This window comes from Aplidium turbinatum, chromosome 14 (genome assembly GCF_918807975.1).
Source record: "Aplidium turbinatum chromosome 14, kaAplTurb1.1, whole genome shotgun sequence".
NCBI classification, from domain to species: Eukaryota; Metazoa; Chordata; class Ascidiacea; order Aplousobranchia; family Polyclinidae; genus Aplidium; species Aplidium turbinatum.
This window is the reverse complement of record NC_137485.1, coordinates 13,211,890-13,229,721: the sequence shown is the minus strand read 5'-3', so window position 1 is coordinate 13,229,721 and position 17,832 is coordinate 13,211,890. Positions and strand designations below refer to the sequence as shown.

Below are 17,832 nucleotides of genomic sequence, written 5' to 3'. Positions count from 1 at the left end.
CGATGAATTGTCGTTCGATGAACTGTCTTTCGATGAACTGTCTTTCGATGAACTGTCTTTCGATGAACTGTCTTTCGATGAACTGTCTTTCGATAAACTGTCGTTCAATGAACTGTCTTTCGATAAATTGTCTCGATAAATTGTCGCGTCAGGCTATTGCACATATTTTTAAGTAGGTGTGATATGTTGCTTTATATATACTAAATCATAATGTGCATATCGAGATTGTGGTATGTCTCAGACTGTCATCTCACTGCACTAAAATCTTTTTTTACATTTGAGCACACATTACTTTGCTTTTTTGCTCAACTGATGCATAGCCTACAACCAGACTTTTTGCAAAGAAAGTTTAACTGTGTAATATAATTATGTTACCGACGTATAATACCATACCTAAACAATAAAAGTTCAGATGACACAAAATTGCAGTTTATTTTACATTGAGAAGCTTGTACATAAATACAAGCTCGCCAGCTTTTGCAGTGCCCAATCGATTTCGAACTTCTGATTAAACCAGACCAAAAGTGGAAAAAACTTGCTCAAAAACTATATTTAGTGAACAACACTGTTTGTGAACTGCCAAGTAAACGAAGTTGCCTTTCAAAACATGCATAGCCTATAGCCTTAAGCATTTAAATATAACTTTTGTATTACAGAGAACATTTGTTGATGTATTTATTTTTATTTTAGCAAATAAAAAATCATTTGATTTTTTTAATAAATTTTTTAATTTTTATTGTTTGATTTAAATCATGATTTAAATCAATGATTTAAATCATTTGATTTAAATCAGCCAACCCTGGCCAGTCCTGATCTACAGTACAGGGCCCCACCATCTTGGCTGCTTCAGGTTAATCCAGCAGTCCTAGTTCCACCATGTTTGGCGATGGTGTTGGTCTTCAGGAGCCTTCAGTTTCAAAACTTCAATTTTTTGGACACGTGCTGCAAAAAGGAAAATTACAACATCTCTCTCTCAGACAAAATTGAAGGGAAAGGCAGACAAAAATTACCCTATTAAAATTTTAAACTAAGCTACTTATATCTTACTGTAACATTGTTACATTTGATACAATAATATGGAAATAAGTTTTTTCTTTTGTTAGAAGATTCAAATCGTCATCTAACTTTATTGTTGCCTCCCATAAAAATAGGTTTAGTTGAAATGGACTTTTACTTGATCATGCATACTAATTAATCATTTTATTACATAAGTGCTTTTTCTTGTTGTATATATAGCCTATATATATCCAGATTATAAGGTAAACCCACATATCAGTAGGCTATCTATAGCCTAGGCTTTTCAATTACACAAAAAATTGAGGCAGTGACTGTTGACCAATAATGGGTTGCCAGTGTTCGGTCGCTTGTTGGTTCATCCTGGTCTGCATTCTTCAATTGGTGCGTATATAATCTGTTTCACAAAAAATTGTAGTGGATTTCAATTTACTTGCATAGTAATAGACACATTTTCTTAAGTTTTAAAAAAAGTTGAATAAGTTTGAATAACTTTTGTTTAAAATTGGTGAATCCTTTTAATTATCATTTTGTAGCGCATGTGTAATTGTGCATTATTGTTTATTTGCAGACCTACTCTTACTTTCTAATTTATAACAATTTTTTTCAACAGGTTACAATTGCTGCTCGTCAAACATTCGACTTCTTAGGCTTGCAATGGTCTTGTATTGTGGCAAATTTTTGTCAAATTGCTGGAGCTGTTGTTGGTTTGTATGGTGTATATCGTCACAAACCAAGACTTCTTGCTGTTGTAAGTACTTAGATTGATGATGATACACTTTTTAACAAAATATAACATGATTACCTTAATGTGAATATAGAGTTTTAAACAAAATCAAATATAGTTATTACTATCTAAAATCTTAACAGCCTGTTTCACCTAAAGGAGGATCATCAGAAGGTTCTTATTCAAATAGAATCTAAGAGTTTTAAAATATATATATGGTATTTGTTATTTTTAAAATTAATTGTGTTGTATATATGACAAGCCTCTATAGTCCTGGCGGCCATGGCTATCGAGAAGTCGTTAAATGGCCTCCTCCGAAACTACCACGCCAGTAGGCCATGTTTAGTTGCTGGCTTCCACAAGCTTTTCTGTTTACTTGCATTTACAACGTTTTCATAAACAAGGCAAAGTCTTTCACAGGCTGATGAAAAATGTTGCTGATAAAAGTTTAGCTAAAAGGCTAAACGTCGACGAAGACTAGCTCTACACCTACTTGGGAAGCAGTAAATACAACTGCAAATATGTTTCAGGGCTTTGTTTGCTTGTTCTTAAACCTGAATGTATGCAAAAGCATGATATGAATTAACAAATTTTTAAAAACACGGATTTATTAGTGTGGCTGCTGAACGTGAGAGTTCGGTTGTCGGGAAAGAGCTCTCCAGTAGACCATGCTTGGTTTGCCGGAAAAATTAAGGAGCTTAAAGGCCTGTATCATTATTAAACAACATTGTATACGTAGCTTTTAGATACTTGTACCCATATATTTTACAGTATTCAACATGGACTTTAATATGGATGGGATGGAATATATTTGTAATTTTTTTATATCTTGGTGTGGGAAATCTGAACCTGGTATGTGGCTGTGTTTGGAACTTTCTTTAAATATCGATTATATTGTTAAATGTTAATGTGGTATTAACAGCATTTTCAGTGTAATTGGTGATCGTGTTGCGCACATCATTTCATATCTTATCAAACGCAAAAATTTGTCTCAAAAATAGTCTGTGTGGCCTTTAGAAAGTTGGGCATGAGTAAAAGATTTAAAAATTAGAATTGCTGGGCTGTTACCTTCTCCTATTCTACAAGATATCATCTTTCCGTCCGAGAATCAAAATTCAAACCAACAAATCATGTGTAGCTCATGCCATATACATTTAAATCCAGGAAAACCATCTTGTAGTTCTCAATCTTGGATTAAGTGATTCCTTTACGTGGTTCAGAGGCAATGTGTGGGATTGTGCCTTTACGGTTTCGACTGCTGCCACATCTCCAAACCTTATTGTGTCTGATCAAACATGTTTTGTGGACTATCGATACATTGAAGTATTCCAGTCGGCTGTACAACTCGTCTTATCGGTAAGTGATTTAAGAACTTGTTTAGTAGACCTAGTGGTGCATCAGAGGCAACATTTTGGCCAGATGTTGTGATTATAGGATTTCATCTCCAACTGAAATTCCCGGCTGTTGTAATTGTTGTTACACAACTCCTACCAAGTAGTGAAAGGTTAAACACTCTAAGCAGGCACTTTTGGAGAAGGTTCCATCAAAAGATGAAACTTTTGATAGATTTCAAGTTTTTCAGTGTTTTTGTTTTCAAAGTATTTAAGATAAAAAGAAAATCATCATTCCAAAGCTTGCACACACACCTGCGCTTCCAGGGCCATAACCGCTATCACTTTCGGTCTGAAATCGAAAAAAAAAATGTGAAAGCTGGCTTTATCACTCATGTTTAGCCAGCTTTTGCTTTCATGTCTTAATGAAGATGTTTGCAGGTTTTTGGATTCAGTTTCTCCTGTTACGTCATTGGAGTCTTGAGGGAAGAAGATCAATGTGAGTAAAACCTGTAAACTTCTTTGCACTGTTTCTACATGACTAGACAGTGCTTTTTCATGAGTGGTCAATTTCACGTTTTTGAAACAATTGCCAAAGTTTATGAAGACAGCTTTTTGCAATGAAGAAATTTTGCTTGATAATAGGACCTTTTGTATCACTGACGCAAAGATTAAAAAATCCCACCATATTGATGGCAGTTTAACTGATTTTAAAATTTGAATCCTTGAATTATTACCGATCGTGATAACACCGTTCTGACTGGTACAATTCTTTGTCGCAAATAATACAGTGATGGCAGTTAAAAACAGTTATCATGTTTTTTAAACTGTTGGATAAACAAATGAAAGTCGTACTTGTGTCAAGCCTGAGGAGTTAACCAAGTTGAAAATTGTCTTTTGTTGCATTGTTACAGTTGACTTCGACGAAAGATTTCATGATGGTGCAGTTAAGAACAAAAAATCGAAAACCTATCAAATGCAACCATTGGTCCAGTAAGACAACTTACGTTAAACTTTGTGGTGAAATAAATAATAACAAAACGGCTGAAAACTATATTTATTTTTTTATATTTTTATTTTTATACGGCTATATTTTTACCAGGGATCCAGCACAAGCCTCTTCATCCATTGTATGAAACTCAATCATTATTTCAGCCGTTGAAAGCTATACAATCTTGCACACTTGATTTCTTCTTTTTGCCTGCATTTTTTGACATTGTGTATCGCCGTCAAATTAAAATCGTTTTGCTCTTTGCCGTTACAGTTGGATTTTACCTAAATTACGTTGCAGTTGATTCATATTTTTGGTTTGCTTTTTTCTGCAATTGTTGCTCACCTGTTACTGTCGATTTCAATTATTTACTGTGCAGAGATAAACGTTGTTGGTACTCTAACATTTTCTTTTTTTTACTCTATGTATCTGCCCATGTTTTTGTGCACCGAAACCTCTGACCGAAACTCCTGGTTACTTTGAATAATTTGCTTTAGATAAAGTTTCGCTAAATGTGTGCCTTGCTTTGTTTACCCCATCATATCTTTGCTTGGACGTTTTTCTTCACGAATATATTATTAAACTCTCCGACATCATGTTGTCAGTGTCTCTCTGTTTTTGTTGACAGAAATATCCTTCTCTGGATACGTTGTAGCCTTTGATATATAATTATAATCTTTACAATTTTGTATAAAATATGTGTAGCGAAGAAAAGTGTTAAGTCCTTAACCAACAGAGCAAGTTTCATACTGCCAATGTACAACCACACTGCCTTTTCCTTGTTGGTCGCCAGACCAGCAAAAACCACAGTTATAAAATTAGTGTTGCCGTTGCTAGTTGAACTGATTAAACGTCTGCAGACGTTGAATCAATGTAAAAATGACGGATTTTACTTTCTGGGTCGAAGTTTGTTGTTTCATTGCACGTTCAGTGTGATTTTTTCTACAACATTCGTGACAGGATAGCCTATGAATTTTCTATGTGGTGGAGGTAGGCTACCCGGTCATTTGGTCGACAGGACGTTTGGTCGACAGACGTTTGGTCGACAGGACGTTTGGTCGACAGGACGTTAGGTCGACAGAACGATTCATTTTAGGGTTAGTTAAGGGAACGTTCAAATATTACGTAACGCTTTTTTTCCGAATTTTTGACCCCCCCTCCCCTATGTAACGCCAACGTAACGCTTTTTTCAATCCCCCCCTCCCCCATGTAACGCTTTTTCACTACGAATTCAGCACAAAAAACTACCATTCCGTACTCGAAAGCGTTACGTAACGTTTTGCTTGAACCCCCTTCCCCCCGATGTGACGCTAACGTAACGCTTTGCATAAACCCCCCCCCTCCCCCTCGAAGGCGTTACGTAATAGGGGAGACCGGGGAGGGTTGTTACAATTTTCAGTAAATCTAAGATTTCTCTTTCAATATTTGTACAAAGTTGCTGAAAATTTTATGTAATCTTGCCACATCACCAGTTGTTATAAATACAACTTCAAAATTTAACAAAGTTATGTTTACAGGAAAATATTTGCATTAATATATCAATGAGTCAGTTGTAACAAGTCACCCCAGTATCGAGGTGACTTGTTACACAGATGGGGTAAAATGTTACAATTTCAAATAGGCTGTTCTATTAACTAATTTTTCTTACTAAAATACCTAAAACTGATGGAATACGTTGACGCAACATTCTTGAATTTATTGAACATCCAAATTTAATAGAAAAAAATCATGAACAAACAAATAACATCATTATTGACAATGCATTGTCACCAGGATTGCAAACACATGGTCTCCATTCAACCATTCATGGTATTTGGCCTCAATAAGGCACCCTTTATTAGTTTTTGGCATGTTTAGGCACAGATACAGCAACAACAGATATTAGTAGAACTTAAAAATGTAATCAACTATTCTAAATAATACAAAATTTGTTATTTAAGTACCACATTAAGTACTTTTTCCAGTTGGGATGAGCAAGCATTACACTGTGTAACAACTCACCCCAATAGTACTTGGCTGAATAAGATCAAGATATGTCAAACATGTGACACTCAGCTTTAAAATATTTATAATGAATCAAAGGTATTGCACTTCAAGTCTGATTTAACTTTGAAGCCAGTTAAATATCACTCATAATTTTGTAGCAATAACATTTTCTTTGCCAAAGCAAAAATTTACTTTTCATACCCTAAAACAGTTTTTCATCAATAATTTTCTACTGCAGCCTTCAAAATGGCTGAAGCTTCGTTTGCACATGGAAACTAAAAACCTGAATAAAACAACTTAATTCCAGCGGTTGATGTGAACTAATTTAAAAGTTAAAAGGACTGTAACAACCCTCCCTTGTAACAGATCTCCCCGGTCTCCCCTATTTGAACGTTCCCTAACTAACCTTAACCCGTTTCTAGCACTAGTTGCTACGTTCATCTGATGAAGTTGAAAGTAAAATTAACAATAAACAAGATGGTTTATTGCTTCACTGACGTTTCGCGCACCATGACAATGCGCATCCTCAGGGAAAACAACATACAAAATAAATTTCACCAGGTTATATGCTCCTGTCGACCAAATGTCTTGTCGACCAAACGACCGGCTACGGTGGTGGAAGAGCAGCTTAATTTTAAAAAACTGTAGTTCTAGAAATTATAGCCTATCGATTCGCGTTGTCAATTGTCATGAATGCAAAAAAAAGGTCACGGAACCTTACACATTACATCCTTTTAGTGTGTAGGCTACTTGTCAACTGTCAATTTATTAGTCTTAACAAATCTATCAAGCTACCGTATCATAATAGGTAGGCCTATTGTAACGACAACCAGTGCTTTAAATGAGGAAAGATCTGCTGCAAAGAAACTAATTGTAAACACTTTCATTTAATTGCGAGGTAAACATATTAAAATGGTACAACAGAAGCTACTTGCCGTTGATAAAGTCTTGTTAATTTTGACATGGAAAGTCTTTGATCTTCTGGCTTGAACTTTAACAATAGGCCTATTTCTTTTTGCTGTTTTTCTTGTTTCCTCACTCGTAGCCTGTAGGCTATATAAAAGTTAGGAGCATGGTCAATCATAGATTGAAGAAAGAAAAGCATAAATGGTGAGGAAAAATGTACTGTGGTTCACAAAAACAAAAGAATAAAAAAAATCATTTAATAGACCTTTTGCACATTCAAAATCACCAGAGCATGACGTTTGAGTTACGCGGAGTCTGAGGGTTGAGAATCGCTTGTTTACTACGGTTTATGAAGGCGTTTCTTGTTATTGCAAGCAAGCGTGAGGTCGGTGGCAGGTGAAAGTAAATTTTTTGTGTTTATGAATTGTTGTAGATTATCGGCACACTTCAATTCTTGTTCGTTTTAATCATAGTGTTGGCTAACAGACTAGGAAAGGCAATTTAGGACGCCATTGTGAAGCGTGTGCATTTTGACCGGGAATTATGGACCACGATAGTGGCACCTTGTCTTGCAACATTTTATTTTCATTCTGCATAACATAATATGCAACGAACCAACCACATTTTATTGATGATACCAAGCATAGTCACTGGTATTTTTCTGTCGAAGATGTGAAATTGACAAATTTTTTTATGGTCCTCTCTACATGAATACGATGGCGTGCAATACTTCGTTTATTCAACACTTTGTCCTCACTCATTTGAGGCCTTCTGCCTAGGAACGGTGAGATATTCAAATGTAGACCAATACCATGTAGGCTAAGTCTTTTTCTATAATAAACCCTTTATCGGCCATAACAGCATCATGACGTGCAGTTCATTAGCAGCTATTTTCTGCTTCAAAAGGTGAAAAAATCCACTCCTCTGATATATTTCTTTGTCACTCACATTACCAGTGTACAACTGAAATACAAACATATTACCCCCATTTGGATCAACTCCCACTAATGCCTTTGCAGTGTTCGTACTTTTATAGTTCGAGTACGTTTGCGACTGACGGTGAAGTGAGGACAGTGTTTCGAGACGTAGGCCTACTTCAGTGCAGTCGATGATGATCATGGTGCTTGGGTAGTCCTTTTAGAAGTCTGGCTTCATGGTTGCTATGATAACGTCACGATGAGGGAATATGTTCAAACCAATCAACCTTAAATACATGAGGTGCATTCATGAATGAAAAATACGATGTAGCCTACAGTACCTACAGTACGAATGCAGAACTAATACCAAACCTTGTGCTTTAAGTCTGTATAAAACAAACCCAGGCGAAGCTTCAACACCAGCAAAAATTCAATCTTTCACCGCTAATTTATGTAGATGCAGTGCTCCTGTAGCATTTTGAGGTATTTCGAAAGTAGCCTCGTCATTAAGTTCTGCATCAACATTTTGATTTGCATGCTTAGCTTTTGAAGCTGTATAATACAAGAAATTTTTCCTATCTTTGCCTGGCAAGATCGCTTCCAATACAGCAAAGAACTGGTCGAAGGTTTACACTTCTGTAGCCTAAGTTTACAACTTAAAAGAGTTTTATTTTCTGGCAAATTATACTGAAACACTGATACACGCCTGTAAAGACCACAAAACAACAGCTAACGCAAACGTTAAACAATTTATTCGCCTGCAAACTACGCCACTAACCCTATCGCACAGCATTGCAAACAGCAGCTCGTCGTTCACGACTCCAACGTCACGCTCTGTTGGTTTGTTATGCAAAAGGTCTATTGTTGGTCTTTTTATTCTCTCGTTTTCTTGTGCCACTCTCGGTTTTTCTTCACTACTTGATGATTTTTTTTTTAAAATCTACCAATTTTCTACATTTTATTCTTTGGCAGGCACGATTGCAGGGTTTCGAAGTTTGATGGTTAATCCTGACAACAGACCCACTCCTGAACGTACCGTAACTGAATTTTTTCAACGAAACAAAAGTAGTTAATGAATCTTAAGGATTTTTATTATCGTAAGTTCAAATTTGAAAAAAAAAATATCAAACAAGAACAAGAAGACTGAATAAAACATGTTTTTTGCAAGTAGGCTACCGTATTTGAAGCACTTCAAAGTACAAAAGAGAACTTCCACGGTTGGACCGCCACCGTAGCGGTGACATCTTGATCCAGTGAGACAACTGAAGCAAGGAAACTTTTTCTTGACTTTAATCGTCTGCGTGCTGGAGTCAGGGATATTTAAAGAAGGGGATGCGAAGGCTCGCAGCGATTGCCTTATTCTTATGACACTGCCAGGGCGATAGTTTGTAGCGCGTGAAACATGCTGTTCTTTTCAAAAATGCAAAAAGTTTTGTAGTGCAAGTGGTAGGCCTACAGTCAGCTACCAAAGACAGTCAGTAAACGTTACATAGAGCATATTTAAAGAATATTTGGAAAGACAGTTTAAAAGTTACCAGTAAGCTGTTTTCCTTAACAAAGCCTTTGCAGTAGGCTAGATGTAAAGCAACTATACGGGTAGTTGAATTAACAAGTCACCATGAGCATGCAGTGAGCATTCAGGCATGATGCTAATAGGGCAATGCAGGTGATTATAACAAAATTTATTGAACTACCATCGGTACGGTACCAATTTTTATTTTACGATAAACAGAGATTAATTACGATAACAAAAGCCCTTCTACTGTCAGACGTATTAAAAGCCTTCGTATCCTAGCTGGAGTTCGGCCACATAGGGGTTGTCTCAAATCCATGTTCTGACAAGATCTTTCTTTTCTGCTGGTCACGCTTCTGATATTGAATGGAGAAATTCCATGCACAATTTGTAGCAACGTGATGTTGGTTAGTTCGAGACAGCCTATAATCAAACGGCAGCTTTGGTTCAATATAGAATCGATTTTCTTGGCATGTGCAGAGTGCTCCCAAACTGGGCAAGCATATTGAACCGGATAGCATAAGGCCAAAGCAGTTGACTGGCATTGTATCAGGAAGGGTACCAGTTGTCCAGTGAGCAATCCCTTACTTCGACTTCCTTAATTTTTGTTCCCTAATAGGCTACATGAGCTTTAAAAAACGCAAATATTGTGGAGAAAATGTCTTGCAAAAAGTTTCAAACAACAATAGTTTATCTCAGGTCCCTATAAATTGAACTGAAGAGTTTGAAACAGAATATTTTGTCATCTTCAGAACGTCCAAAAAAATTCATTTTTTTATTTCAACTTCTGCTATAGGCTATTGGCTAAGCTGTTTTCATCAATTTCTAAATCAAGAAATTTGTCAGTTGTCAAATCATTTTTTTGTAAACGAAAGTACTGTAATTCAATTGAATGGCAAAAGCAGCGGTCAACAACTCTGTCGCATGTAGTAGTGCGATAGCCTACTGACGAACTCAGTCTATTATTTTTTCAACATGGAAACACCATTTTCTTTTGTTCCTTGATTGTGCAAGTGCAACTGAAAAATTGCAGGTCAGGTCAGAATTAATTAGTCTGAATTCATTCACTTGTTTAGCCTACCAGTACTTTTATTTATCTTCATAAGCAATCAACGGTTTATGAAATTTGTTGTATGAACCATGTGCAGAACTTGTATTTATGTTATCAATTTTAAATAGATTATGTTTAAGTACCGTATGTCTGCGGTAGAACAGTTGAATTAAATCAAGGTGACTTGAAAGTTAGCAACAAAGAAATCATTATCAGTGTTGTAGCAAGACATAACTTGTCGAGACCAACGCAAGACTGAGACCTAGTTTTTTTCTTTGAGGCAAGGCCAAAACACGATACATAAAGTTTGCTAAAATTGCGGTTGAGACGAGACCAAAACGAAATGAGACTTTGGATGAGGTTTTACTATACAAGCTCGGAATGGCCCGTTTCGGTGAGTCCGATCCCTTAACGGGGGATTTTTTCATTTTTTTTTTAATTATTGGATACCGTAGCTTAATTATCGTTGCCGTTTTAGGGTTAGGGGTTTGAGGTTAGGAACTCACCGAATAGTAGCAGACCCATACAAGCTAGCCTACACTTTAAGATTGATACCTTGCCATGCTATCATGTAGGCTTATGTTTTGTTATTGTTTTGCTTGATGTTCATTTCCACATTCAACTGCAGCAAGGTGATGCCTTCCCATACGACAACCGAAGTTGCCCGCCCTGAACAGCCATTAGACATGAAGGGCGCATGCTCTGGGTCGGCATCACTCTGTACAGGATGGAGTTGCATGGAGCTCTGTGAACTACAATTGCTATCTCGATTTGTTGTCATTCGCTTGATTGCAAGAATCAATTACCAGGGCTCACCACTAGGAGGTTGACAACTTGAGCCCTGCTCTGGTTGCAACAATTGGGAGATGTTACCTGAATTGCTGCCTCATAAGCAAGAAGAAGATGTTGATTTTGATAAAGAAGTATACGTAGCCTACTTTTTTAACACATTTCCGAAAGTACGGTGTACATGTTGCAGTACCGGTACTTTTCCAGCACTAAGCCATCTGACATTTGTATAAAGTGGTAAATCACTAAATTCTACGTCCGGAACACTATAGGTACATATCAGCCTTTCAGAAGTCCAGTTGTACTGACGAGACCTAATAGGTTGAAACAGTATAGGCTCTGCTGTCTACAACTTTAAATTAAATTTTTGAGACTTTTTATTCACATGCTATACTTGTTCTAATTGAAATTACTTTCTGTAACATAAAATACAAACTAAATCAAAACTGTGAAAGCTCGCGGGCCGCAAAAATTCCATCCGCGGGCCGCATGCGGCCTGTAGTTGGACCACGTTGTTTTACATAATTGGCAGTTTGCAAAAAAAATGTTTTAATCATACAAGATGTTGTGGGATGTTTGCTGATAATGCACATTGTTGTATAACACAGTATATACTAATAAACTCTCAAGTTTAATTAGAGTTGTAGGATTGTACTACACAGTGTACGGTAATATATGTATTATAATAGTATATATACCCATTGCAATGAAGTTAGCACATACCAGTACACATTTCTAACAATAGTGCCTATTTATAATAAACCTTTTTTCTTGAGCAAATTGGTTAAACAACTCAGTTGGATAATCATGATTAACTGATTTCGTCTGTAGAATAATGTGATCTCTTTAATTAAATGTAAAGTACCGTGCATTTAAGCAAATAAGTCACAATGCTGAACCTGCAGTTTTGATCTTATTTTAGGAATCTTAAGAAGTCTTGTTTAGGCTCTAATAAAAATTGAATGCTAAAATGATGGATGAAGAGGATGAAGAAATCTGCAGAGTATGCAGGTCAACTGCATCCCCCGACAGACCTCTTTTTCACCCTTGTATATGCACTGGAAGCATCAGGCATGTTCATCAAGATTGTCTTGTACAATGGCTTCGACACAGTAGAAAAGAATACTGTGAACTCTGTAAACACAAGTATACTTTCAAACCAATTTACAGCCCTGACATGCCTAATCGACTCCCTTTGCGAGATTTGTTCATGGGACTATCGTTGAGTATTGGTTCAGCAGTCAAGTGTTGGTTGCACTACACTTTAGTGGCTGTGGCATGGCTTGGGATTGTTCCGTTGACTGCATCTAGAATTTATAACTGTGTGTTTGCGGGATCTGTTTCTGCTTTAACATCATTGCCTAAAGACATGATTTCGACAAAAAATATTGCTTTGGATATTTTACACGGTTGTGTAGTAGTTACTTGCACTCTCAGTGCTTTCATTTGTTTGGTGTGGTTGCGAGTGCAAATTTTGAATGGAGAATTGCCCGCATGGCTTCGTCAAAGGCCAGAGGCACAGCAAAATGAAGAAGTTGTTCCAGCACCACAGAATAATGATGCTCCTCCTGAAGCCCACCCTCCCCCAGATGATGATCTTCCTGATGTTGATGACAACAATAATGCTAATGCAGATATCCAGGAAGATGTGCAAGTAGAGCAAGGAAATGTGCCAGCAGATCAAGAAAATCAAGCAAATCTACCGGCACAGCAACAACAAAACAATTTTGCTCTCGATAATATCAATTGGAATGCAGTAGATTGGGAACGTGGGGGAGATGATGCAACCTGGGAGAGAATTTTAGGATTGGATGGGTCGTTTCTTTTTTTGGAGCATGTGTTCTGGGTGGTGGCACTGAACACTTTATTTATTTTAGTGTTTGCTTTTTGTCCATACCATCTTGGACACTTCTTCCTCTTAAGCATTGACTTGAATTCTTACATACTTGCCACAGGTTTTGATAGCATACTTACAACATTATGTGGCTATATTCTTATAGCTGCAGGATTCCTAACATGTCACTTTGTGCTACAAATTACAAAGTTTCATTGGCCTGGATGGATGTTTGGGTTGTGTTACATTATACTGAAAGTGGGTCTTCTATTTTTGGTGGAGATAGGAGTATTCCCTCTTGCATGTGGTGTTTGGCTTGACATCTGTACTTTAAAGGTTTTCAACTGTTCCCTGCAAACTCGCCAAGAAAGTTATCTTGCAGCTCCTGGAATCTCCATTTTTTTTCACTGGCTTATTGGAATGGCATTTGTTTTTTACTTTGCTACTTTTTTAATGCTTTTAAAAGAAGTTTTGCGTCCAGGTGCATTGTGGTTTCTCAGAAATCTGAATGATCCGGACTTCAATCCTATAAATGAGATGATACATCTTCCCATTTATCGACACTGCAGAAGATTTTTGGTGTCAATAGTCATTTTCGGTTCCATGATAATTATCATTGCTTGGTTGCCAGTGCACGTCTTGCTGTTTCTGGCACCAACTTTTTTCCCTTATAATTCATCTGTTCGAGGCACATCACCCATGGGAGAGTTTCCTTTGCAACTCATAGTGCTTCACATTATCCTTCCTGGTTTGTTAGACCAAGGAAACGCTAGAACGTGGCTGAAAAAAGGAATTCGATACTGGGCTTACGTTACCGGTACATTGTTTGGAGTGAAGTCATATTTACTTGGTGAGGAAGGAATACAGCATGTTCATGTTGACAATTTTCATAATAATCCACAAGAAAACCTCAACCAAGAATTACATGACGAGCCTATTGTGCAGCATGAGTGGAACATAAATCAACCATACATTCGACCAAAATTTTTCGCTTTGCGCATCATACTAGTGATTATGTCCATGGCTGTAACACTGACATTGTTATCTTCTGCCATTCTTTTAATACCAGTCGTTCTTGGTCGATATGTGTTTGAGTTTCTTTTTGGTGCTACTGGATTGTTAATAACACATCCTGGAGAAAGTCCTTTCGTAATACATGAGTTGTACACATTTGCAGCAGGACTATATGTATGTTATAGCTGTGTTCGGTTATATTCTATGGCATGGACATGGGCCCCAAGAGGTTGGAAAATCATCCAAGAGAAAATTGTGGATTTCTTTACTGTACTTTGGAAAACTTTTGTACTTAGTGTATTTATATTAGGCGTAATGCCGTTGTTATTGGGTCTCATTTTTGATCTTGTCTTCGTGATACCGATGAGAGTTCCCTCATATCAGACTCCCATTATTCTCCTATCACAAGACTGGGCATTGGGAATCTTCTTACTCAAGTTGGGAATTGCAACTCTATTGGTAGGCCCGACTACATGGCTGAAGCAAGACTTGGAACAAGCATATCAGCTTGGTCTCCGACATTTGAATTTATTTCACTGCATCATTCACACTATTTTGCCGGTGATTTTAGGCATGCTTTCTTGCCTTGCTGGACCATACTTCATCGGTCATTTGATTCCGATTTTGTTTGACTGTAGTTTGAAATTACAGTATTTTTTTCATTGGCAAATTTATCCGATTTTGATTTTGTCTGCGGCATTCACTGGGTTTTTGTCCTACGAAGTGAAGCAGTTTCATCGTTTGTGTGATCACATTAAAAATGAGAGATATTTAATCGGAAAACGTTTACAAGATTATGATCCTTCTCACACACAAAAAGTATCCTGATTAATTAATTGTTTAGCGTATCGATAAGGTGTCTTGAGAAGTTGCATAGAAATCAAACATGGTATCGTACAAGATTCGAACCGTGAGGTTAAGATACTAACATTACTGCACCGGTACCAAAACTGCATGACATGTGCTGTCAGCTGCATATACCATCACACGTGTAAATGCACAAAAAATTTCAAGCAACGAATTTACTTGCAGTTAATTTTTGTTGAATGTACTGCACCATGGCTTGTGCAGTGCTGTCGATTTGTTTGGAAAGTGTGGCATGGTAAGCGGAATATCGTCTTAATTTGATGTTGAGTAAAACCAACGTGACATGAACCATTGTATTTGAGATGTTGATTTAATGGTATATATATATATATGTTCCTGATGTATTTTACTGTGTCGCATAAATTTGGGATTTATTTTGCTGTAACTATTGTTGCTACATCTGACATAATTCATCTTTTGCAACCTTCACCGTTTTCAATTCGTAAGTCTTTTTAAGCTACGGTAGGTGGGTTTTTTATTCAAGCGTTATGAAATGGTCGATCTGTCTCTTTTGCCCTTTGGCCATCAAGAATTGGAGTTGTGACGTACGTGCACGTAAGGGTCTGTTCAAATATCACATGACACCCTGATTAAAGAGGACTGCAGAACTGTCCCATTGGGTTATTAATAGGTTGGCAACAAACATCAAATGGGGAGGTGGGTGAACAAAAGTCAAGATGTGGCGCCATATAACATTCAAGCAACTCATTTTCATCGAGTAGCGAATTTTCCTCGGCTGGAGAGGCTATTTGTATTCCTTCCGCGAAAGAATAAAAGCTATTCAACTATAAGAATACAGTAGGCTTCCAACATGCAATACTGGTGGTCAACAGAGCAACGATTTTTGGTTCAATTTATATCTGTCATTATTAATTTTGTATATCGTATCAAAAGAATTTTCTGAACTATGCCGCTACGGTATCGCCGTTGGGAGATGTTGACATTTTTGTGTTCCGCTTTTTGGGTTGTAATATGAGTTGATAAAACATATTGTGTTTAACTCCAGCAGACGATAAAATCCGTCATTTTACATTGACTCAACGTCTGTAGACGTTAAATCAATGTAAAAGTGAAAGATATTGCTATTTGGCAGTGATGTACGCGTATACAAAAAAATATTGACGCCGTCAGCGTAAACGTTCGAAAAAACATACGCCGTATGCGTCAACGTAACTTGTAAAAAAAGTTGTCAGCGCATACACCTAGCGTAAACTCATTTTGTTTGCTAGGTGCCAAATATTCACACGGCATAAACCACTCGAAACAAACAAGTTTTATTTTGAATTTCCACGAAGAAACACAAGCATCTGAAAGTGTTCATCTGACATTTTGCTGCGTTTTGGTTTCTATGTCTTTGCCCATTGAAAACATTCTTTTTACATTCTCAAACAACAGTTAAGACATTAAAAAGTATACGTTGGCGTTATACGCTAAAAAACCGCGAAAACTTTACGGCGTAGCCTCAAGCGACAACTGTCCAAAAAATGTGGCCGTAAGCGTAAACAAAAAGTCTACGGCGTAGAATTTGTGGCGTATACGTACATCTCTATTATTTGGTATGTGTGGGATAAGAACATGGCGTCTAATGACACTTGAACAGCTTCTTATATTATTATCCAAACCTTACAAAGATTGAACTGCCCTTTGTTTCCACCATTACATGCTGAAAAGCCATGGTCCTGCTTTAAAGCTAGCCTGCAAATCAGTGCTTTTCACTGCAGTTTTTTTAGAGTCCCAGCCATGATACCAAAGGGGGAGATCTCCTTTATGTTTTTTACACTTCTAACGCTATCATTTCTGACACCGAGGCCATGTGGTTGTCGTTACCATCAGTCGCTTCAAAGCTGAAGCTTCCTGAATGTGCAGGAGCGACGTGAGCTAATTGCCAAGAAACGTCTTAAAGTATACAGTATTGTCCCAAGCTCAAACTTGGTTGTGCAGTGATTATTGGTAGCGTGACTTCGGAAAAATGTAAAGTACTGTGCTTGAACTGAGGTTCAAGTTGCTTTTCTTCAATTCTGAACGTCATGAAACGCTCTCCTGCAATCGCCACTGGTGACCAAACTTTTTTGTTGTAGCTGAATTCCTTTGAAAAGGAGATAAAGCGTAATCACAGCTGTCAATATGGCCTCGTCCAGCATCATGATCGTGTAGTTAGCGTGCGTATTTTCTTGAGCGTTATTCCATGATTTTATTGAGCACAATTTTTGTTAGACTGCTGCCTGTGTAATTTCTAAAATCTAACGCATCGCAGCTTGCAAAATCTCCTTTTGGCGTGTGATTCAGGGTCTGCTGAATCAAAGTAAAAAAGGGTATTTTGCTGGCTTGGAATACACAGGCCATGCGTTGTTTGACAAATTCTGCAATAAAACCCCTTGAATGTTGTGTTACATAGATATCATTCTGTTTCTGTGAGAAGTGATTCTGTGAAAATCGCTTGTATGCTGTGTACAATATATTCAATGCACCCATTGAAACTAGTTTTCTTTCAGTTAGCCAGCATACATGCAAGCAGTAGCCGCAATGATCATTATGGGATTTTTTTCACTCGCGAAGCTGTAAGGAGAGTTTACAACTGGCTGCATAGCCGAGTGATGAGAGCCCTGGTTCGACACAGCGAAGAGCATGTGTCTTTGGCAAGACACCTAGAGGCATGCCGTCGATTACGGAGTGGCGCCCCTTCGACTATAAGTCCGTAATTTCTCTCATGATTATATCAATGTACGCATGCATGACATTGACAGTACGCTGCTCTAAACAGAAATGCCCACGCCCCTTCTTAGGGCTGTTTCCTGCTGAACTGAAGGGGGTTTATCCTTACTCCACATGAAATATATCAACAGGCGACCGCTAAGCAGCCAATCCTGATTCTTAAAACCGGTGCAGTCAATA

At 37.5% G+C, this 17,832-nt stretch overlaps 2 protein-coding genes across 2 annotated transcripts; both read left to right on the top strand.

Annotated features, from left to right (window-relative positions):
* Positions 1 to 1,244: 1,244 nt before the first annotated feature.
* On the top strand, positions 1,245 to 4,649 carry LOC145783481 (sodium/potassium-transporting ATPase subunit beta-1-interacting protein 3-like). Its single transcript, XM_082595366.1, has 7 exons — positions 1,245 to 1,398; positions 1,628 to 1,765; positions 2,513 to 2,593; positions 2,906 to 3,097; positions 3,514 to 3,571; positions 3,987 to 4,065; positions 4,175 to 4,649. Exons 1-7 carry the CDS (start codon positions 1,342 to 1,344, stop codon positions 4,206 to 4,208), a joined length of 639 nt encoding a protein of 212 aa, XP_082451492.1. The 5' UTR covers positions 1,245 to 1,341; the 3' UTR covers positions 4,209 to 4,649.
* A 7,509-nt stretch (positions 4,650 to 12,158) lies between these two features.
* Positions 12,159 to 17,411, top strand: LOC145783382 (E3 ubiquitin-protein ligase MARCHF6-like). Its single transcript, XM_082595237.1, has one exon. It carries the CDS (start codon positions 12,196 to 12,198, stop codon positions 14,899 to 14,901), a length of 2,706 nt encoding a protein of 901 aa, XP_082451363.1. The 5' UTR covers positions 12,159 to 12,195; the 3' UTR covers positions 14,902 to 17,411.
* The last annotated feature ends 421 nt before the right edge of the window (positions 17,412 to 17,832 follow it).